Genomic DNA, 23,242 nt, shown 5'->3' with positions numbered 1-23,242 from the left:
ACACTGGGCAACACAAACCAACACTGGCAACACAAACCAACACTCGGCAACACAAACCAACACTCAGCAACACAAACCAACACTGGCATCACAAACCAACACTGGCAACACAAACCAACACTCAGCAACACAAACCAACACAAACCAACACTCTGCATCACAAACCAACACTTGGGAACACAAACCAACACTCTGCAACACAAACCAACACTGGGCAACACAAACCAACACTTGGGAACACAAACCAACACTCGGCAAACACAAACCAACACTGGCAACACAAACCAACACTCAGCAACACAAACCAACACTCGGCATCACAAACCAACACTCGGCAACACAAACCAACACTCGGCATCACAAACCAACACTCGGCAACACAAACCAACACTCGGCAAAACAAACCAACACTCGGCATCACAAACCAACACTCGGCAACACAAACAAACACTCGGCAACACAAACCAACACTCGGCAACACAAACCAACACTCAGCAACACAAACCAACACAAACCAACACTCGGCAACACAAACCAACACTCGGCAACACAAACCAACACAAACCAACACTCAGCAACACAAACCAACACTCGGCAACACAAACCAACACTCGGCAACACAAACCAACACTCTGCAACACAAACCAACACTCGGCAACACAAACCAACACTCGGCAACACAAACCAACACTCTGCAACACAAACCAACACTCGGCACCACAAACCAACACTCGGCAACACAAACCAACACTCAGCAACACAAACCAACACTGGCATCACAAACCAACACTGGCAACACAAACCAACACTCAGCAACACAAACCAACACAAACCAACACTCTGCATCACAAACCAACACTCGGCAACACAAACCAACACTCGTGTCACAAACCAACACTCGGCAACACAAACCAACACTCTGCAACACAAACCAACACTCGGCAACACAAACCAACACTTGGGAACACAAACCAACACTCTGCAACACAAACCAACACTGGGCAACACAAACCAACACTTGGGAACACAAACCAACACTCGGCAAACACAAACCAACACTGGCAACACAAACCAACACTCAGCAACACAAACCAACACTCGGCATCACAAACCAACACTCGGCAACACAAACCAACACTCGGCATCACAAACCAACACTCGGCAACACAAACCAACACTCGGCAAAACAAACCAACACTCGGCATCACAAACCAACACTCGGCAACACAAACCAACACTCGGCAACACAAACCAACACTCGGCAACACAAACCAACACTCAGCAACACAAACCAACACAAACCAACACTCGGCAACACAAACCAACACAAACCAACACTCGGCAACACAAACCAACACTCGGCAACACAAACCAACACAAACCAACACTCAGCAACACAAACCAACACTCGGCAACACAAACCAACACTCTGCAACACAAACCAACACTCTGCAACACAAACCAACACTCTGCAACACAAACCAACACTCTGCAACACAAACCAACACTCGGCAACACAAACCAACACTCGGCAACACAAACCAACACTCTGCAACACAAACCAACACTCGGCACCACAAACCAACACTGGGCAACACAAACCAACACTCAGCAACACAAACCAACACTCAGCAACACAAACCAACACTCTGCATCACAAACCAACACTCTGCAACACAAACCAACACTCGGCAACACAAACCAACACTCTGCAACACAAACCAACACTCGGCAACACAAACCAACACTCGGCAACACAAACCAACACTCGGCAACACAAACCAACACTCGGCAACACAAACCAACACTCGGCAACACAAACCAACACTGGGCAACACAAACCAACACTCGGCAACACAAACCAACACTCGGCAACACAAACCAACACAAACCAACACTCGGCAACACAAACCAACACTCGGCAACACAAACCAACACTGGGCAACACAAACCAACACTCGGCAACACAAACCCACACTCGGCATCACAAACCAACACTGGCAACACAAACCAACACTCGGCAACACAAACCATCACAAACCAACACTCGGCAACACAAACCATCACAAACCAACACTCGGCAACACAAACCAACACTCGGCAACACAAACCATCACAAACCAACACTCGGCAACACAAACCGACACTCGGCAACACAAACCAACACAAACCAACACTCTGCAACACAAACCAACACAAACCAACACTCGGCAACAGAAAAACCAGATCCAGCTTGAACTCCGGCTGAATCTGCGTCGGCGCTCGTTTATCAGAGAACCTGCGTCTGAAATCAGCTGCTTTTCTGCACTAAACTTGCCATAAAGTGTTATCTGATCTTCATCTAAGTCCATAATAGACAAAACTCTTGCACTTAAGCACTTTAAACGTGACGGTCACTCACTGGTATTAATTGCAACATGTTTTTATTTCCTATTGATTTTATCTAGCTTAGTCGTGTTTATAAATGTTGTCTTTCGTCGCTATATCTTGTCTTCCTTGTTTGCTGGTGTCCGGTTTTATGTTTTATGTTTGGCATTGATTTGCCACAGGGACGAATGGTGGAAATTAGCCTATGGCTACAACCATGCATGTTTACACTCGTGCTCATTAACATGTACAGTCCCTGTCATTAAATAAATACATTTAAATTGAAATTGAAATATTCTTCCTCTCATGACACAAACATATGTGTTTTTTCAAGCTGTTGTCAAACATGTCAGTTAAATATTCAGGCGAATCTTGGATGGACGTCTGCACTAGTGTTGTTTCTGGCAGCTTGTTTCAGTCTTTCAGTTTCAGTTTAGTCTAGTCTTTGGGTCCATCTATCATTTCAGTTTTTATTATTTTTAGTCACGTTTATTCTCCTTTTAGTCGTGTCAAGTTTCAGTCAACTAAAAACCTGAGCATTTTACTCTTATTTTAGTCAGAATTGTCCATTTTAGTCTAGTTTTAGTCAAAGATTGTATTTATCCAAACCCATTTTACAATTCAAACAAGGTTATCTTATTATCATATTATTGTTACCTTATAGACTCAAGAATACATTCATTCCAGATACAGAAGACTCTAATTTGAGTTTACAACATATTTATTTTTCCGTATTTCTCCCCATCTTTTTTTTTTCCACAACACATTGGGTTTTCTTTTCCACGTCTATGTTGGAAAGTGTATCCAAAGATGGTCTTTTCTTCTTCTCCCAGCCCCAGAGAAGATCCCCGTGTGGTAGTTTTTTATTCCTCTACGATATTGCATTATACATTTAATTATCGTTATTGTCACATGACCAGCATTTTTGTTGCGTCCCGTTTTCCTCAGGTGATAAAGGTTCTTTGACAATGATATTTAGTCATAATTTCCGTTGACGAAAGCAACTTTACTCTTTGCACACCTGGAGGAGACTCTGTGGGACCTACCTGACCACCAGATCACTTTTTATGATAAATTCATATAGAACAGAAACATATTCTCTCTTCCCTCTGAGCAGGTTCAGGGTTCCAGGAAACTGTCGTTTCCAGTAATGAAAGTCTTGGACCGGAGAATCTCTCCTTCACTGCACGTAGAATATAAAACACCAGGAAGCGGCTGATTTACTGCTGCTTTGGTGTCCGGAACAAACTCTGCCGAGGTGCTAAATCATCACCGTGAGGCTGCGACGACCGTTTTAGCACCTGGCCGTTCTGAGTCCGGCGTGATGTTTATGTGTTTCTGGGAACTTCCTGTTCAGAGCTCGACATTCAGGGAAGAGATTGTTCGAGTGAATCACTGCACACAGTTTAAAACTGCAATCATAATTACACTCCTGATTACAACGAAGAGCTTGTGGTATTAAAGGGGGCGTGGCGTGAAAAATAAATCACTTTCTTTCAAGAGGATGATTTGGAGTTACAGTGACTCCTTCACTTTGACTTTAGTGGTCGTTGTTTGAAACTCTGTCCTTTAGGGACCTTTAGCAACTCTGGGCTTCTGTGATGTCACGACCACCTCTGTAACGCCTTTATTCTGAAGGTACAGACGAGAAACATGTAACATCCTGTTCTGCAGGTGTTACGTCTCCTGTTCTGCAGGTGTTACGTCTCTTGTTCTGCAGGTGTTACGTCTCTTGTTCTGCAGGTGTTACGTCTCCTGTTCTGCAGGTGTTACGTCTCCTGTTATGCAGTTGTTACGTCTCCTGTTCTGCAGCTGTTACGTCTCTTGTTCTGCTGGTGTTACGTCTCCTGTTCTGCAGCTGTTACGTCCCTGTTCTGCAGGTTTTACGTCCCTCTTGTTCAGGTGTTATGTCTCCTATTTTGCAGGTGTTACGTCTCCTGTTCTGCAGGTGTTACGTCCCCTGTTCTGCAGGTGTTACGTCTCTTTTTCTGCAGGTGTTACGTCCCTGTTCTGCAGGTGTTACGTCTTCTGTTCTGCAGGTGTAACATCCTTGTTCTGCAGGTGTTACGTCCCTGTTCTGCAGGTGTAACATCCTTGTTCTGCAGGTGTTACATCTCTTGTTCTGCAGGTGTTACGTCTCCTGTCCTGCAGGTGTTACATCCCTGTTCTGCAGGTGTTACATCCCTGTTCTGCAGGTGTTACGTCTCCTGTTCTGCAGGTGTTACATCCCTGTTCTGCAGGTGTTACGTCTCCTGTTCTGCAGGTGTTACATCTCCTGTTCTGCAGGTGTTACGTCTCCTGTTCTGCAGGAGTTACATTTTCTGTTCTGCAGGTGTTACGTCCCCTGTTCTGCAGGTGTTACGCCTCTGATATGCAGGTGTTAAGTCCCTGTTCTGCAGGTGTTACGTCTCCTGTTCTGCAGGTGTTACGTCACCTGTTCTGCAGGTGTTACGTCTCCTGTTCAGCAGGTGTTACATCTCTTGTTCTGCAGGTGTTACGTCTCCTGTTCTGCAGGTGTTACGTCTCTTGTTCTGCAGGTGTTACGTCTCCTGTTCTGCAGGTGTTACGTCTCTTGTTCTGCAGGTGTTACGTTTTCTGTTCTGCAGGTGTTACGTCTCTTGTTCTGCAGGTGTTACGTCTCCTGTTCTGCAGGTGTTACGTCTCCTGTTCAGCAGGTGTTACATCTCTTGTTCTGCAGGTGTTACGTCTCCTGTTCTGCAGGTGTTACGTCTCTTGTTCTGCAGGTGTTACGTCTCCTGTTCTGCAGGTGTTACGTCTCTTGTTCTGCAGGTGTTACGTCTCCTGTTCTGCAGGTGTTACGTCTCCTGTTCTGCAGGTGTTACGTCTCCTGTTCAGCAGGTGTTACATCTCTTGTTCTGCAGGTGTTACGTCTCTTGTTCTGCAGGTGTTACGTCTCCTGTTCTGCAGGTGTTACGTCTCTTGTTCTGCAGGTGTTACGTCTCCTGTTCTGCAGGTGTTACGTCTCCTGTTCTGCAGGTGTTACGTCTCCTGTCCTGCAGGTGTTACGTCCCTCTTGTGCAGGTGTTACGTCTCCTGTTCTGCAGGTGTTACGTCTCCTGTTCTGCAGGTGTTACGTCTCCTGTTCTGCAGGTGTAACATCCTTGTTCTGCAGGTGTTACATCCCCTGTTTTGCAGGTGTTACGTCTCCTGTTCTGCAGGTGTTACGTCTCCTGTTCTGCAGGTGTTACGTCTCTTGTTCTGCAGGTGTTACGTCTCCTGTTCTGCAGGTGTTACGTCCCCTGTTTTGCAGGTGTTACGTCTCCTTTTCTGCAGGTGTTACGTCTCCTGTTCTGCAGGTGTTACGTCTACTGTTCTGCAGATGTTACGTCTCCTGTCCTGCAGGTGTTACGTCTCCTGTTCTGCAGGTGTTACGTCCCTGTCCTGCAGGTGTTACGTATTCTGTTCTGCAGGTGTTACGTCTCCTGTTGTTTACAGCTATTATTACTCTTGTTCGGCATAACTGGGACTAATTGTTGCCGTGTTAACTGGGAAAGAGAAAAGACGTAACGGGCTGCAGGAGTTTAGCTGCAAACTCGGCTCAGAGGATGAAATCATTCCGACAGCGGCGTTGGTTTTCGATCCCGGTGTTCTGCGAGGCAAGACCAGCTGGACGAGCCGTGTAAATTAACTTTAGCTACCTGCTGCTTAGCAAACCCGGTTCCTGCGCTCAGGACCCCCTGAGGAGTCGCCACCGGTAACACCTGCTCAGGCGAGTACGACACCCTCCCCTTGGAGCAGCTGGGAAACTGAGGCCGGCAGCGTTGATTCAAGATGAAGCCGTCAGAAAGGTGTTGCAGGTCGAGTGGAGGACGGTGGCAGAGCGGCGTACCTGTGAAAGCACGTCTGGCACCTTTGTGGGGCGTCTGATGCACAGCTGGAGCTGGAGGTGGATGTGGAACGAGGGAGGAATGAGTGTCTCTGAGGGAAAGTATCTTGAGACACGAGAAAAGTAATGACAGAAGAAGAGGAAGAGAAAATGAGTAAATGGCTGAGCAGATCTGAGAGGGCGTGATGACAGTGATCCGCCGGGCTGGAGATTAGGAGAGTCGCTTTAATCTTCTGGCAGACGGCTGAAAAGAGCAGTCATGTCTGTAGACGAGCAGTTTTACCAGGACTGGACTAAATCTGGCCCTGAATTATACGTGAAATTAAATCCAGCTCATCTGGAATCGGATAACGGCTTTGAAGCGCTGAAGATGATGCGGTTCAGATAGTTCAGGGAAGAACGGAGCAGGAGATCTTCAGGTGGATTGAGGCGACATCTGCGATGTTTCCAAGGCGATCTAGATCCAGACCCTTGTGGTTGCAAACTGTGATGAGTAATGTGTATGAATAACCGACGGTTCAAGTATCCAGCCTCCTGATCTGGTGGAAACGGCCACCGGCTGCAGGAGGAGCCGAGTAATCCAGTTATTTATTTAGCTAGTTATTTATCTCGGAGTTTGGAGCCGTTAAAGTGGATTAAGAGGCGGGATTAGCGGCGCCGCCGTCCGTAAGCTTCCTGCTCGAGATTTATGGTCCAAGACTCAGTTGAGATGAGGTTTGTTTGCAGACAAACGTCCACAGGAAGTGGCGAGACTCCTGTTGCTGCACGGGGTTACTGTGTCATGGAGGAGGTAGAATCACCCGGGTACCAGCTCCGGTACTAGTGCTGGTACCAGCTCTTGCCCGGGCTAAACGCCAAGTCCTCAGGTCTCTTTACAGTCTCAGGTAATAATAATAATAATAATTAAAGCTGCAAGCAGCGATGAACGGGCCCTTGCGCGTGCAATTTTCAGCCATAGAGATCAAGGACTCAAAACTAAGTCCGATGACTCCACAATGACTCTTTATGTCAAACCATTCAAAAGTTATGGCAGAAAGTAGGAACTATCAAATATGGACCAATCAGATGAAGGGTGGGCGCACTTTTTGGCATTTATCGTCGCCACGGTAACGCTTTTGATTGAGAAAAGTAATGCGCGTAGTCGCATTTTGATGTATAACACACCTGGGGGCACGTTACGGTTCGGGCCGCATTAACGGCCGAAGAAATGTCATAAATTTCGCCAAAATGACACGATTAATTCAAAATGGCTGACTTCCTGTTGGGTTTCGGCCATGGCGCCAAGAGACTTTTCTTTTCTGCATGTACGTCAAACCGTATTGTGGGGCTTGAGGCACAAAGTTTTCTAGGGGGCGCTGTTGAGCCGTTAGGCCACGCCCATTAATGCAAACCATTAAATATCAAATTTTTCACCAGGCCTGGCTTGGTGCAAAATTTGGTGACTTTTGGGGCACGTTTAGGGGGAAAAAAGACCCTCATTTCGTCAGACAAATAAAAACAACGAGAACGAGATACAATAGGGCCTTCGCACTGTAAGTCATTGGGCCCTAATAATACATTTTATTTATAGCACACTTCATATTTGAATCAAATATCAAAGTGCTACAATAAAAACAAGTAAAAAAAAGCAGCATAAATAAAAAAAAGAGAGTGAGAACATGGTCACCTCTGCACAGCTAAGGGATTAAAGATACCTAGATCCTACTGAGGGTTAATAAACTTTAGTAAACTGCTGTTTCTCTCTGCAGTGAACGGTGCTGGTATCGATGGCTCTCATGGAGCTGGTCTGGTGTTGCTGGTACTTGCTGGATCCAACATGTTTCAATCAGCAGCGCCGCAGCATCACTGCGGCGTTTGCAGCGTTCTAATCGCACGCCTGCTGCGCCGCGGCTGATTTAATTAATTCAAACCATCCACTGCTCGACGGTTCCTCGTAGGAAGTGGTGCAGAGAGACAATAGAATCCTCTTCCTTTGGACATTATATGTTGAAAAAATGTTTCTTCTTTAAAAACACGGTAAAAATATCTGCTTCTTGGAAGATCGAGAAGTCTTGAATGCTCTCTTGTAAATGTTGGTTTCCAGACTGAAGCGCAGCAACAGTTGCTCCTCTAAGACCAGTGTTTATGTCTTATCCTCTTGGCGTTGTGTGACCAGCAAACGGCCAAAACATCATCTTTTGCAGAATCCTGCACTCCTGCTTTTTATTTTGGTTTTACTTTTGCTAGAAAGTGATAAAAGTGATGTTTTTGATTGTTTTTTACACAAAAAAGAGCATTTAAAGAGGGTTTACTATTTTTTTTACACATCTTTTAGTAAAAACGAATATAAATTCATAATCTTGGGACTAAATAAGTTAAAGGGTTATAAGAAGCGGTGATATGTGAGCTGTGTTTGATGCGTCAGACATGTGAGAGGAGGATGACTCGTCTGCCTCCCAGCGCTTCTGTTAACGTCTGAGATGAATCTGGCGTTTCCTCAAACCTAAATCCCTCCAGGGGCTTTTAGAGCACGTTTAATTGTGGCTGCCGGCCAGAAGATCTGACTGCCATCTGGGCCGAGAGCAGATCTGGTCCCCTGGGGGTCGAGGTTGAGAGGAGGAGGACGAGGAGCCGTGTTTAACACGAACACACGTCTCCAGATTCACCACATTCACCTCAGTAAAGATGCTTTTGGGGAGGAGGACGAGGAGCCGTGTTTAACACAAACACACGTCTCCACATTCACCAGATTCACCTCAGTAAAGATGCTTTTGGGGAGGAGGACGAGGAGCCGTGTTTAACACAAACACACGTCTCCACATTCACCTCAGTAAAGATGCTTTTGAGGAGGAAGACGGAGGAGAAGTGTTTAACACGAACACACATGGAGATGCAGATCTGCAGCTCAACGTCTGAATAACGTAGGGTTTCCACCCGTCCCTTGAAATACAGAATCTTTACGTAATTGGGAATTAAAAGTTCCGTATTGAACCAATGCAGACACATTATTATGCTCTTATTTATTGATGTTATAATATACAGGTGAAGGTCAGAAAATTAGAATATATTGCAAAACTTCATTCGGAGTAAATTCAACTAAAGGTGAAACATATATATTATTTCCCACTACATTCAAAGTGAGATATTTCAAGCCTTTATTTGTTATAATTTTGGTGATTATGGCTCACAGTTTATGAAAACCACAAATAAAAAATCTAAAAAAATTAGAATATTTTATGAAATCAATAAACAATTCAATCATCAAAATTATAACAAATAAAAGTTAAACATATCTTGCTTTGCATGTAATGAGATTTTCTAATATATAAGTTGAATTACCGTATGAATGAATTAACCATTTTCTTAAAAACCCGAAGAGAATGACATGTTTTACAAATTTATGTTGGCATCATTCCAGAATTTAACTCCAATAATGGAGTATACAAATACGGAATTGTTATGTAATCGGGAATTAAAAGTTGCGTTCCGTATTGAACCAATACGGACATATATTATTATGCTCTTTATTTATTGATGTTATAATATACAGGTGAAGGTTGGAAAATTAGAATATATTGCAAAACTTCATTCATAGTAAATTCAACTAAAGGTGAAACAAATATCTTATTATTATCCTACATTCAAAGTGAGATATTTCAAGATTTTATTTGTTATAATTTTGATGATTATGGCTCACAGTTGATGAAAACCCCAAATAAAAAAATCTCAAAAAATTAGAATATTTTATGAAATCAATAAACAATTCAATCATCAAAATGATGTATATATTGCTTTGCATGTAATGAGATTTTGTAATATATTAGTTGAAATATTGAAATAAATTAACTTTTACACTGTTGTGCCACACAGTGGAGATGCTATTTCAGTTATCAAGAGTTATTAATGACTGTCGAATGACAGTCATTAATAATTAATAAAGTAGGTTATTTATCAAATTGAATTATCAAAATGATTAATCAAAACGGGACACCACCTGATGTAATAAGGAAAATGATAACTAAACAGGAAAAATCAGTCTCAAAGTACATTATTCTACAGAATAATAGTTGAAGGAAGAAGATCGAACACAAGCCTTTGTCAACCAGCAATTGTGAAAAATGTGTAAAATAAGCACAAATAACTTCTCTCATTCAAATTAATCAGAATTTATTTACATAAGTGTCAAGAAGATGGCAAGACGACACCGGATAAATTCAGACGCCTAAACTACACGAGAACCACACTGACTGTGTGTGTGTGTGTGTGTGTGTGCGTGCGTGCGTGCGTGCGTGCGTGCGTGCGTGCGTGCGTGCGTGCGTGCGTGCGTGCGTGCGTGCGTGCGTGCGTGCGTGCGTGCGTGCGTGCGTGCGTGCGTGCGTGCGTGCGTGCGTGCGTGCGTGCGTGCGTGCGTGCGTGCGTGCGTGCGTGCGTGCGTGCGTGCGTGCGTGCGTGCGTGCGTGCGTGCGTGCGTGCGTGCGTGCGTGCGTGCGTGCGTGCGTGCGTGCGTGCGTGTCAGTAGCTCAAAATGGCTCGGGGGTTTATGACCGAGATAAGATTATGTGCGTGTGTTGGGGTTAGTAGGAGAGGATGAGAGGAGAAAAACTATTAAATAAACAAACACGCTTAAACTAATAAACACAGTTGTGACGGGATCAGTGGTCCGACTCACAACGTAAAACTAATAATGAATACATTTCTATGCAGTTTAGAAGTTTTGGGGATGTCCCTTTTTTTTGGCGCCTGCACTGCTGAAATCGGGGCGTCACTTATTTCTATTTCTGAAAGGTGGCAACCCTAGAATAACGTCTCAGTAAAGATGCTTTCGGGGAGGAAATCCAACCAACGGAGATGCTGGGGAGAGATTTAAAAACCGCGTTTTCTCTCCTTCCCAGTTCGGCCATCGGGCCCAGCAAGACGGAGGACGAGGACTACGAGGACGTCCCCATCAACAAGACCTGGGTCTTGTCCCCGAAGGTTTACGAGAGCGACGTGACGCAGATCCTGAACAAACTGCTGCAGGGCTACGACAACAAGCTGCGGCCCGACATCGGAGGTGAGTCCTGCACGGCATTCTGGGAAGTCGGGGTTCGGGTTAATGTTCAGGTGTGTCCAACTCGGGGCCGGTGGCCCAAATAAACATCTTGATAATGTTACCTGTTGGCTGTCAACGTCTCTCTTGAAGCAACAACATCTTTTGCTGTTTTTCTTGAATCGATGAAGTCCCAAAGAAAGGAAAGTAAAGATATGCAGGATGCTCAGTTTCCCATCAAGATCTTGTGGATCATGTTTAGCAGCAACAACTTGAAGTTTTCATTTCTTGTGTGACTTCAGTGTCTCAGTTTGTTGTAGAAGAACTTTGGTCCATTCTTGTTACAACATCACTTCAGTTGATCCCTCTGATGGTCCCACTCGTGGCACTTTTCCACCAGCACCAACTCAGCTCTACTCATCTCAACTCTGGTTTCTTTTCCACTACAATTCAGCAGCTGGAGCAGAAGTAGGAGGTTGGAGTGAAGCTGCTGTGACGTATTTGATTGTGTATCTAAACGAAGAAGACAACAACACTAAAGATGTAGAACCTGGAGGAGATGATAGATGTGCTGCTGGTCTGTGGCTTGTGTTTGATATCAAGTTAAAAAATGAGAGTGAGAGAAGTTTTTTTCATGTTTTTAGTTTGTCTCTGCTGTGTAAAACACCGGATCCTGCAGTGTGGGAGTGAGGGGGGCAGGGTAACGGCCCCTTTTGGGCGGGGGAGAAGGTTCGTCCCTCAAGACTCCTCTCCCTGGCCCTGCCCCTTCTCAACGTTTCCTCGACCCTGCACCCCAACCTGGGACTTGCTGATTGGGCCGGAGCTTCGGGAGCTGCGTGCTGGCCTGCGGTCCCCACCCCCGGTCATCCCGTTGCTGCTTCCACCTGCCTGCTGTGCTGCTGACGTCCCCGACCCCCCAGTGTGGCCCTCGGCAGGAGGGTCCCCCCTTATGGTCCTGGTCCTGGTCCAGGTTTCTTCCTCCTAAAGGGGAGTTTTTCTTGCCACTGTTTGGCTTAAGGTTTTTCTCCCACTATGGGAGTTTTTACCTGCCATTGTTTATGTAATAATTGCTCGGGGGTTTATGTTCTGGGTCTCTGGAAAGCGTCTAGAGACAACTTTTGTTGTATTAGACGCTATACAAATAAAATTGAATTGAATTGAAAAATTGAATTGAAAAGTCAGCTGGAGCCGTGAGCAGCTATGAAGAGACAGAGCTCCTGGTAGATCTGGTCGTTCCTTATCTCCGTCTACATCCCTTTTTAATTCTCTCCTTAGCACCAGGTTTATGAACATCTGCACCTCAGAGTTGGATCACCAACTTCTGCTGCGAATAAAATGAACAAGAATCTCTGTCAGAGTCTCTTTCTCTGATGTCACATCCTGACTCAGACGCCTGACTCCAACCCCCCGACCAATCAGTGGCCTGGAGTGTGATGACGTCACAGCCCGACTCAGCAGCTTAGAACCTCTGCAGAATAGTTACAGAAAAGTATCTACTCAGCACATTAGACCCCTAGTGGGAAAGAACCAAACCTGGTGGAGGAGACGAGTAGATGCTGGTGGAAAAGAACCATTGTTTTTCTGAAGGTCCCACTTGGTTTTCTGATGATTCCACCATTGCTAAAGAGGTTGAGGGTTTTGGCGGAGGCTTTTGAGAACACATTTAGCATCGAATCACAACTCATTTGCAACTTCCGAGTTCGTGTTCGCTGAAGTAAAATGCTGCCGTGTTTCTGACGACGTGTTTCTGACGACGTGTTTCTGATGACGTGTTTCTGACGACGTGTTTCTGACGACGTGTTTCTGATGACGTGTTTCTGACGACGTGTTTCTGACGACGTGTTTCTGACGACGTGTTTCTGACGACGTGTTTCTGACGACGTGTTTCTGACGACGTGTTTTGGACGACGTGTTTTGGACGACGTGTTTCTGACGACGTGTTTCTGACGACGTGTTTCTGACGACGTGTTTTGGACGACGTGTTTCTGATGACGTGTTTCTGACGACGTGTTTCTGACGACGTGTTTCTGACGACGTGTTTCTGACGACGTGTTTCTGACGACGTGTCCTCCTTGTGTTCCAGTGAGACCGACGGTGATTGAAACGGCCGTCTACGTCAACAGCATCGGACCGGTGGACCCCATCAACATGGTGAGACCCGTTTCATCTCCGGTGTTCCGGTTTATCCAGGATCCGGTTGGAACAGCCTCCGTGTGTTTTTGCAGCTGAAGCTTTTATAGCTGTAGGAAGTCTTAAAGCGGAGAATAAGAGCCGGGGATCAGAGCGGCGGCGGATTAAGAGCCGTATTGTGTAGGAGAGACCTTTGAAATATCATCTCTGACGGAAACACACCTGACAGAGCGGCGTTATCAGACCGGTTTCATCTCAGTCGATGCCAAACACACAAAAAACACGTTGACGGCTGAGTCTCCACGGGCCTGTTGCCATGGTAACCAAGCAGGTCGGGCTGATGTTTCATCAATCAGGGTTTTAGGCAAGTTTATTTGCACAGCACAAGGTAATTCAAAGTGCTTTACATCCACATTAAAAACAGCAAGACACAATTAAACAGTAAATAACAAATAAAATGAAATAAAATGATAAGAAAAGAGGTAAAATAATAAAAAGCACAAGTTGTTATAAAGTAAGGGCAGTAGATCCAGCAGGTTCATCTCATTCTTACGATGGCAAGAATTACGTTTCTATACGGTCAAAACGTACAAAGACCGGGTCAAATACAGGATTACAAAAGTAATCTGTAACAATTTGAACGGTGAATTAAACCAATTTGACAATTCTATGACACAATGCCTGTTTCCAGTTGTTATTTCACACAACTGACAAGAATTACGCTTCTATACGGTCAAAACGTACAAAGACCAGGTCAATGGCAAGAATTAAATTTAAATGTTAAAATTTTATGCGCGTTTGGTTCCCTGTCAAATCGAAGCGGCATCGCTACGTGTCGTCAGGGTGGTCCGAACCTCGGTCTGAGACCACAGGGATCGGTGTTTCCCCTTAAAGACCGTTTTTTTTATTCAATTCAATTCAATTTTATTTATATAGCGTCTAATACAACAGAGTTGTCTCTAGACGCTTTCCAGAGACCCAGAACATGAACATAAACCCCCGAGCAGTTATTACATAAACAATGGCAGGTAAAAACTCCCCTAGTGGGAGAAAAGCCTTAAGCCAATCAGTGGCAAGAAAAACTCCTTTAGGAGGAAGAAACCTTGAGCAGGACCAGGATCATAAGGGGGGACCCTCCTGCCGAGGGCCAGACTGGTGGGTCAGGGACGGCAGCAGCACAGCAGGCAGGTGGAAGCAGCAACGGGATGACCAGGGGTGGGGACCGCAGGCCAGCACGCAGCTCCCGAAGCTCCGGCCCAATCAGCAAGTCCCAGGTTGGGGTGCAGGGTCAGGGAAGGGTTGAAAAGGGGCAGGGCCAAGGAGAGGAGTCTTGACGGACAAACCTTCTCCCCCGCCTGCCCGGGCCGTTACCCTGCCCCCCTCACTTCCACGCTGCAGGTTCCGGTGTCCGGCAGAGGATGCTGCAACATGGACAAAAGAGAGAAAAAAAAGGGAGGAGAAGGGGGGGCCAGCACAAGAAACTACAGGAACGACTCTAACACACTAGAGTTTACACTACCTAAAGATTTACCAACACCAGCTAGAGGTTTACTAAACACTAACTATAGGCTTTACTAAACAGAAATGTTTTAAGTTTAGTTTTAAAGGTGGAGGTGGTGTCAGCCTCCTTAACCCAGATTGGAAGTTGGTTCCATAGTAATGGTGCCTGAGAGCAGAACGCCCGCCCTCCAAATCTACATTTAGATACTCTAGGAACTACGAGTAAACCTGCACTCTGGGAGCGGAGAGCTCTGACAGGAACATAAGGCACTATCAGGTCTTGCAAATAATGCGTTTACATTGCTAGTCTGCATTTATAAAGGTTGGCGCATGAATGCTGGCGAGGACTCCGCCTCCTCTGATTGGTTCATTCTTGTTGCTCGATTTTGCTCGTGGGTTTCTATCAACCGTCCCTTGAAAAACGGAATCGTTCTAAACTAAAGTACTCGTCCTGTATTGAGCTGAAAAAGGACTCACTGTGTCCCGTATTACTGTGAGAGTCAGAAATAGTCATAAAATGCCAATGGAAAATGGCATTGAGTTGTTGAGTTCATAAGTTATTTTATTCCGTTTTACTACAACTGTAGTTACAGTCATGGCCTTTGAGGCACAAATGTGTTTACAAGTTTTCTACAGACTTTCTGTTTGCACTTTTGTTATTGCAAAAATGTTCACTATTACATTAGAATGGATGTTCTGTTTTCTTTCTATTGTTTTGTATTAATTTATACAATTTAAAGTTAAGCAGGACAGGTTTCTGTTTAAGAAAGATACTTATTTTATTCAGTTCATTTTGTTATTTTGTATTAAAGTGAATTGCTGGATAATAATTTGTTTTCCATGTGTTCATGGCATTCAGAAATATGCATCTAATTCAATTCAGGTTCGAGGCAAATAGTTAAAAAATCATTTCACTCACAAAAAAAGGGGCTAAAAAAATTCACCACGCCAGGAAAAGTGAAGGCAATCGGGTTGGCCGGCCCGGCCGATGAGGTGGCCCTGATTTATTCTTCAGGGAGTTGGCAACCCTAAGCGGGACGTACTCGTCATCTTCTCTTTTATTTATTGGTGGCTGTAAAACAGCTAAAACGGTGCACTACTGCCACCAGGTGGTTGGGAGTGGTAGTGAAGTCAAGTTTATTTATAAAGCACTTTAAAAACAACAACAGCTGACCAACGTTAGCTAGCTCAGATTATAATAAACAACAACATAAGTTACCACTCCTACGCAGATGACACACACCTTTACATTACAATGTGAACAGGAGACGATGAGCCCATGCAAGTGTTGAGTAGATGCAGAAAAACAAATCCATGAGTGGATGTGACATCATTTACTTCAGCTGAACAAAAACAAAGTTGTTGTTTTTGGACCAAAAGAAGAGTTTAAGAGTCAGCACAGCTTCAGCTATTACAGCTACAAACCAGTGATGAGCCTGAAATCTGGTTCAGTCATGGACTCAGACCTGGAACTCCAGAGACATATTTAGTCAAGTCAATTTATGAAGCACTTTAAAAACAACAACAGTGACCAAAGTGCTGGACAAGCGAAAGGAAAACAAAAACAAAACAGGACGACGTAAAACACATAGATAAAATAAAACAATCATGGTGAGTTAAAAGCTAGTGAATACAAATTAATTTTAAGATGAGATTTGAAATCAGCCATAGAAGGAGCCGGGCGTATGTGCAGCAGCAAGGTCCGGAACCAGGACCGGTACTGAAGAGGACCTCTTTAGCTTGGAGGGGGGAACTAATAGTTGAGTTGCTTAGCTTTAAAAAAGTTTAAAGCCATCCAGGCTTTAATGTCCTCCGGACAGTCTGGTAAACTTTTAAAAGAGTGGGAGTCGTTTGTTTAATGTTCATGTTTTAATGGCATGTAAATGTGCGTGTCATCAGCATAGCAGTGAATAGAGATGTTATATTTTCTAAGTATGGATCCCAGGGGGGGTTAGGGAATGTACAGGGAAAAGAATGCTAAGAACCCCAGAAAAAAACATTTAAAAGACCAGGGGCCTCATTTAAAATGGACTGCGTAGGATTCAAACTAAAAGTGCACGTACACTCAAAAGCTGAAAATGCCGGGCGCAAAAAAAATCTGCATCAATAAAACCATGTGCACGCAGACTTGCACGCAATGTTCTCTTTATGAATCACAGTCCAGCTGGAAGGTTGCGCAGCTAAATCCGCCTCATATCCCGCCCTCTACACGCCCACTTTTTACCATAAATGCATATGGATGAACCTACTGAGCATGCGCAGTGGCTTCCTGCAGCCTGTTTGGCGTCAGAATGAATGAGAGGGTGACCAGCCACCGTGACACTGACTTTCACGGAGACTTAGATCTAGATGTTGTGGATGAGGGGACAGGAAAACCACATTATTTGGTGGTCACAGTAAAAGTTAGAATAAGTATATAAACAGTATGAAATAAAGCGAGTGAGTGGCAGCACGCCGTTGCTGCGCTAAACGCCGTGCGTTAATTTGTTTCTCCATTTTAAAGTTAGAGTCCAAAATTACACCAAATTACACACAGGTTTTTGGCCGTATCTTTGACATGTGGTTTTAGGGGTCCTGGATCTACGTACGAGTCTCAGGCAGCACTGGGACCAAAAACTAGGACCTCAGTTGTATTTTCATTCAAGTTTAAAAAGTGTCCTCCAGACAGTCTAGTAAACTTTTAAAAGAGCGGTAGTCGGAGTGTTTTAATGGCATGTAAATGTGCGTGTCATCAGCATAGCAGTGAATAGACATGTTATATTTTCCAAGAATGAATCCCAGGGGGAGCATGTAGGGAAAAGGGAAGTATCGGCCCCAGACTTAGGAGCTGACTTAGCCCCAGTTGGCTGAGTCAGTAGATCCTACCGGGTCAGACACCGTACCGGAGGACCGTGGTTCCTTGCAGCCTCCTGGGTTTTGACCATATATACATTTTTCTCCCCCGCAGGAATACACCATCGACATCTTCTTCGCCCAGACGTGGTACGACAGCCGGCTGAAGTTCAACAGCTCCATGAAGCTGCTCATGCTCAACAGCAACATGGTAGGAAAGATCTGGATCCCCGACACTTTCTTCAGGAACTCCAGGAAGTCGGACGCCCACTGGATCACGACGCCCAACCGGCTGCTGAGGCTGTGGAGCAACGGCCGGGTCATGTACACGCTCAGGTACGACGTACACGCTCAGGTACGACGGCAGAGTCATGTACACGCTCAGGTACGACGGTAGAGTCATGTTCAATTCAATTAAATTTTTTCAATTCAATTTTATTTATATAGCGTCTAATACAACAGATGTTGTCTCTAAACGCTTTCCAGAGACCCAGAACATGAACATAAACCCCCGAGCAATGATTACATAAACATAAACCAGGTAAAAACTCCCCTAGTGGGAGAAAAACCTTAAGCCAAACAGTGGCAAGAAAAACTCCCCTTTAGGAGGAAGAAACCTGGACCTGGACCTGGACCTGGACCTGGATCATAAGGGGGGACCCTCCTGCCGAAGGCCAGACTGGGGGGTCGGGGACGGCAACAGCTCAGCAGGCAGGTGGAAGCAGCATCAGGATGACCAGAGGGGGGGGGGGGCCGCAGGCCAGCACGCAGCTCCTGAGGCTCCGGCCTGCAAACATGCACAAAAGAGAAAAGGGGGGCCGGCACAAGAAACTACAGGAACGATGGACAAAAATGATAGATATGAGATACTTATAATAAATAAAAATGGAAATGGAGAAGAGAGGAAGGGAAGAGGAGAGGAGAAGAAGGGTGAGAGGCACCGCCCAGCGGATCATGTCGGTCCCCCCTGCAGCATAAGCCTATAGCAGCATATCTACCACCAAGCTATATTTGAGACTAACTATTATAATCTTGTTCTATAGCTGCAACTATGACTACTGACTCTAACACACTAAAGTTTACACTACCTAGAGATTTACCAACACCAGCTAGAGGTTTACTAAACACTAACTATAGGCTTTACTAAACAGAAAGGTTTTAAGTTTAGTTTTAAAGGTGGAGGTGGTGTCAGCCTCCTTAACCCAGATTGGAAGTTGGTTCCAAAGTAATGGTGCCTGATAGCAGAACGCCCGCCCTCCAAATCTACATTTAGATACTCTAGGAACTACGAGTAAACCTGCACTCTGAGAACGGAGAGCTCTGCCAGGAACATAAGGCACTATCAGGTCTTGTATATAAATCTCTAGGTAGTACCTAGAGATTTACCATGTACACGCTCAGGTACGACGCCTCGGCGCAGCGCTCGCCTGGTTGGCAGTAAAGTTGCTTTCATCAATGAAAATTATGACTAAATATCGCCGTCAACAAACCTTTATCACCTGAGGAAAATGAGACGCATCGAAAAAGCTGGTCATGTGACGATAACGATAATTAAATATATAATGCAATATCGTAGAGGAATAAAAACCAGACTAAAATGTAGATTACAAAATAAAAACTCTGCTAAAATGTGTCTTCATTTTCGTTGACCAAAATGACACGAAATGTTCCAACAAAGATCCATAATATCCATTATTAAGTAGTTTCCTCTGTTCCCAGTACTTTCAGGAGCTCTCATCTTTCTGTCTGTCAGTGTAAAACTTCTAATGTGTGAGCTGGATCTCAGGAATGATTGTTTTTTGACTTTTTAAGCACAAATCCCATTTGAATACCTACATTTTCTTTTTTTCTTTACTTTTTTCCTTTTCTTCCTCCTTTTTTTCTATTTAGTTTTTTTTATTATTTTTTCCCTTTTTTTTCTTTCTTTTCCATTTATTTTTTTTTTTTTTTTCGTTTTTCTTGTTTTGGACCAAAACGAGACGAAATGTTCTAACAAAGATCCTTAATCTCCATGTTTTCTGTAGTTTCCTCTGGTTTAGTTCTGCTGCTGCAATCCCAGGATCACAGGAAAAATAAATATGTTTTAAACTCAAATGAGAGTCTTCTGTATCTGGAATGAATGTATTCTTGAGTCTATAAGGTAACAATAATAGAATAATAAGATAACCTTGTTTGAATTCTAAAAAAAAATACAATCTTTGACTAAAACTAGACTAAAATGGACAATTCTGACTAAAACTAGACTAAAATGCTCAGACTTTTAGTCGACTGAAACTTGACACGACTAAAAGGAGAATGAACGTGACTAAAACTAATAAAAACTACAATGGTAGCTGGACCCAAAGACTATAAAACTAGAATTGAAACAGGCACAACAACAAGCCTTTTAGCGTTAGCAGTTTTATTGTTCTCGTCTGTACTTTTGTTCTTCTCCTTTAAACGACCCCCGCTTGTCAGGTTTGATCTATGGTCCGTGTTTACTGGCGTAGTCGTGGAGAGAACAGCAAGAGCCTTTTACTGTGTTCAGCCACCTTCAGATGAGCAGGAAAACATGCTGAGACTTTGATCTTTGTCTGTTTTTATCAGGTTGACTATTAATGCGGAGTGTTACCTTAAGCTGCATAACTTTCCCATGGACGAGCACTCGTGCCCGCTGGAGTTTTCAAGCTGTAGGTGGTGAAACATCCCCCCGTTTCATTCCTGACCCGCTCATCTCCACTTCACCATAGACATATAAACGTAGATGTTTTTATCATCTCCATCTCTCCTCCTCCCATGGAGCTGCTGAGATACGTCAACGCCGCCGCCATATTGGATGTGGCAAAACTGCGCTGTAAACTAACCCTAATCCTTTTTTTGCCTATTTGTTTCTCTTTTTTCATTTTTTCCCTATTTTTTCTCTTTTTTTCCTATTTTTTTCTCTTTTTTTCATCTTTTTTCTCTCTTTTTCCTCTTTTTTTCTCTTTTTTCATATTTTTTAATTTTTTAAAATCTTTTTGTCCTCTTTCTTCCTCTTTTTCCCTCTTTTTTATCTTTTTTTCCTCTTTTTTCATCCTTTTTCCCTATTTTTTCCTCTTTTTTTCATGTTTTTTTCTCCTTTTTTCATGTTTTTTTTCCTCTTTCTTCCTCCTTTTTTCATCTTTTTTTCCTCTTTTTTTCTCTTCTCTTCATCTTTTTTCTCCTCTTTCTTCCTCTTTTTTTCCTCTTTTTTCCTCTTTTTTTCATCTTTTTTCCTCTGTTTTCCTTATTTTCATAAAGCGCCTTTCTACAAAGAAATGTACGTTTAACGTCTCATTTATTCATTCACACACGCAGTAATATACTTGGGAAACAGTTAGGCTCCAAATATAATATATTTAATTTTCTCAGATGGTAAAAATAAGAACTTTATTGATCCCACATAGGAGTAATTCATGTTATATCAGCTATAGAGAACAAGGTAGTGCCGAAAAACAATATATATCCCCCTCACAAAAATAAGAAAAATAGAGAAACATATTTTCTCATCAACAAAACAAATTAAAAACTTTTCAAATAACAAAATAACATATTTGAACCATTTTTCAGAAAATAAAATAACTGAAAAAATCTGAAAAATGGTTTAAATATGTTATTTTGTTACTTTCGGCACTACCTTGTTCTCTATAGCTGATATAACATGAATTACTCCTATGTTGGATCAATAAAGTTCTTATTTTTACCATCTGAGAAAATTAAATATATGATATTTGGTGCCTAACTGTTTCCCAAGTATATTAGTGCGTGTGTGAATGAATAAATGAGACGTAAAACGTACATTTCTTTGTAGAAAGATGCTTTATGAAAATAAGGAAAAAAGAGGAAAAAAGATGAAAAAAGATGGAAAAAAGAAGAAGAAAGAGGAAAAAATAAGATGAAAAAGATTTAAAAAAAAGAGGAAGAAAAGATGAAAAAAAGATGAAGAAAGATGAAAAAAGAGAAAAAAAGATGAAAAAAGGGAAAAAAAGATGAAAAAAGAGGAAAAAAGAGAAAAAAATAAATAAATATATTATATTTGGTGCCTAACTGTTTCCCAAGTATATTAGTGCGTGTGTGAATGAATAAATGAGACGTAAAACGTACATTTCTTTGTAGAAAGATGCTTTATGAAAATAAGGAAAAAAGAGGAAAAAAGATGAAAAAAGATGGAAAACAGAAGAAGAAAGAGGAAAAAATAAGATGAAAAAGATTTAAAAAAAAGAGGAAGAAAAGATGAAAAAAAGATGAAGAAAGATGAAAAAAGAGAAAAAAAGATGAAAAAAGGGAAAAAAAGATGAAAAAAGAGGAAAAAAGAGAAAAAAATAAATAAATATATTATATTTGGTGCCTAACTGTTTCCCAAGTATATTAGTGCGTGTGTGAATGAATAAATGAGACGTAAAACGTATATTTCTTTGTAGAAAGTCGCTTTATGAAAATAAGTCCATTTACTTGTATTAGTTTCCAGCGCAGTCTTGAACATCCAACATGGCGGCGACGTTGACGTATCGATGCAGCTCCATGCGGCCTCTACGTATACATGTCTATGCTGATGAAGGGCCGTCTGCTTGAGGCTGCAGCGATCGATCATCCTCTCCCGCCGGAGGGGGAGGTCACCCATCGCTCTGACAGGACTGATGGATCATTCCCCCCCCGTCTGATTCATGCCGTCTGCTCCGTCTGCTCCATCCCTCATCCGTGTCCTGCATCCTGCTAACGCCGCTCCTGTCTGTGGTGTTCGTGTTCCAGAGACCATTCCACCGGGCCGGCGGCCGACAGCGCCGCAGTCGCACTGAATGTCCTCAAATGAGCAAGAAAGAGAGAAAGAGAGAAAGACGTGAAACGATTCCCAAGTGGAGGTCGTTCTGAGCGCGTGCAGACGGAGCTGTCGTCGTTGTTAACGAGGCTTTAGGACGGTTTAGTTTCTGAGGTCTGAAGCTTAAAACTTTGTTCGGTAGTGGACGGGTTTGTTGGTAGAGATGCTACGATCGATCCATCTCTCTATCTCTATATCTGTATATCTCTGTATCCCAATCTTTGTATCTCTATCTCTCTCTATCTATCTCTATATCTCTATATATATGTTTATCTCTCTCTCTCTCACACACACACATTTAAACAACTAAAGTTGACCAAAGTGCTTCACAGTTCTAAGTCTAAGAACAAATAGTTAATAAACAAACACATTAATAATTAAACACCCAAAGATTAAACATTAATAGTAAAAGCCCTGATAAAATCCCAAATTGGTAAAAATTACCTTAAAAGTGACTATTAAGTGCCGAATGCCGTCCTGAATAGATACGTCTTCAGTTCTGCTGAGAGTACGATGGTGGTTTGTTCCAGAGTCTTAATAATAATGAATTTAACTTGTAATAATGCACTTTACATTCAATAAATCTCAAAGTGCTACACTTAGATCATTATTCATTCATACACATCCTCTCTGGGGGTGGTAGCTACGTTTGTAGCCACAGCTGCTACGTTTGTAGCCACAGCTGCTACGTTTGTAGCCACAGCTGCTACGTTTGTAGCCACAGCTGCCCTGGGGCAGACTGACA

The 23,242-nt window shown here is 43.3% G+C and overlaps 1 protein-coding gene across 1 annotated transcript in view; it reads left to right on the top strand.

Moving 5' to 3' along the window:
• The window catches only part of gabrg1 (gamma-aminobutyric acid type A receptor subunit gamma1), a 38,752-nt gene that overhangs the window by 8,914 nt on the left and 6,596 nt on the right, over positions 1 to 23,242 (top strand). The window contains exons 2-5 of the mRNA XM_061744079.1: positions 11,086 to 11,246; positions 13,306 to 13,373; positions 17,800 to 18,020; positions 20,271 to 20,353. Coding sequence (XP_061600063.1) covers positions 11,086 to 11,246; positions 13,306 to 13,373; positions 17,800 to 18,020; positions 20,271 to 20,353 — 533 coding nt within the window. The remainder of the gene's footprint in view (positions 1 to 11,085; positions 11,247 to 13,305; positions 13,374 to 17,799; positions 18,021 to 20,270; positions 20,354 to 23,242) is intronic.

Source organism: Cololabis saira, chromosome 16 (assembly GCF_033807715.1).
Source record: "Cololabis saira isolate AMF1-May2022 chromosome 16, fColSai1.1, whole genome shotgun sequence".
Lineage (NCBI taxonomy): Eukaryota > Metazoa > Chordata > Actinopteri > Beloniformes > Belonidae > Cololabis > Cololabis saira.
Note: the sequence above shows the minus strand (reverse complement) of the source record. Positions and strands in the feature narration are given on the sequence as shown.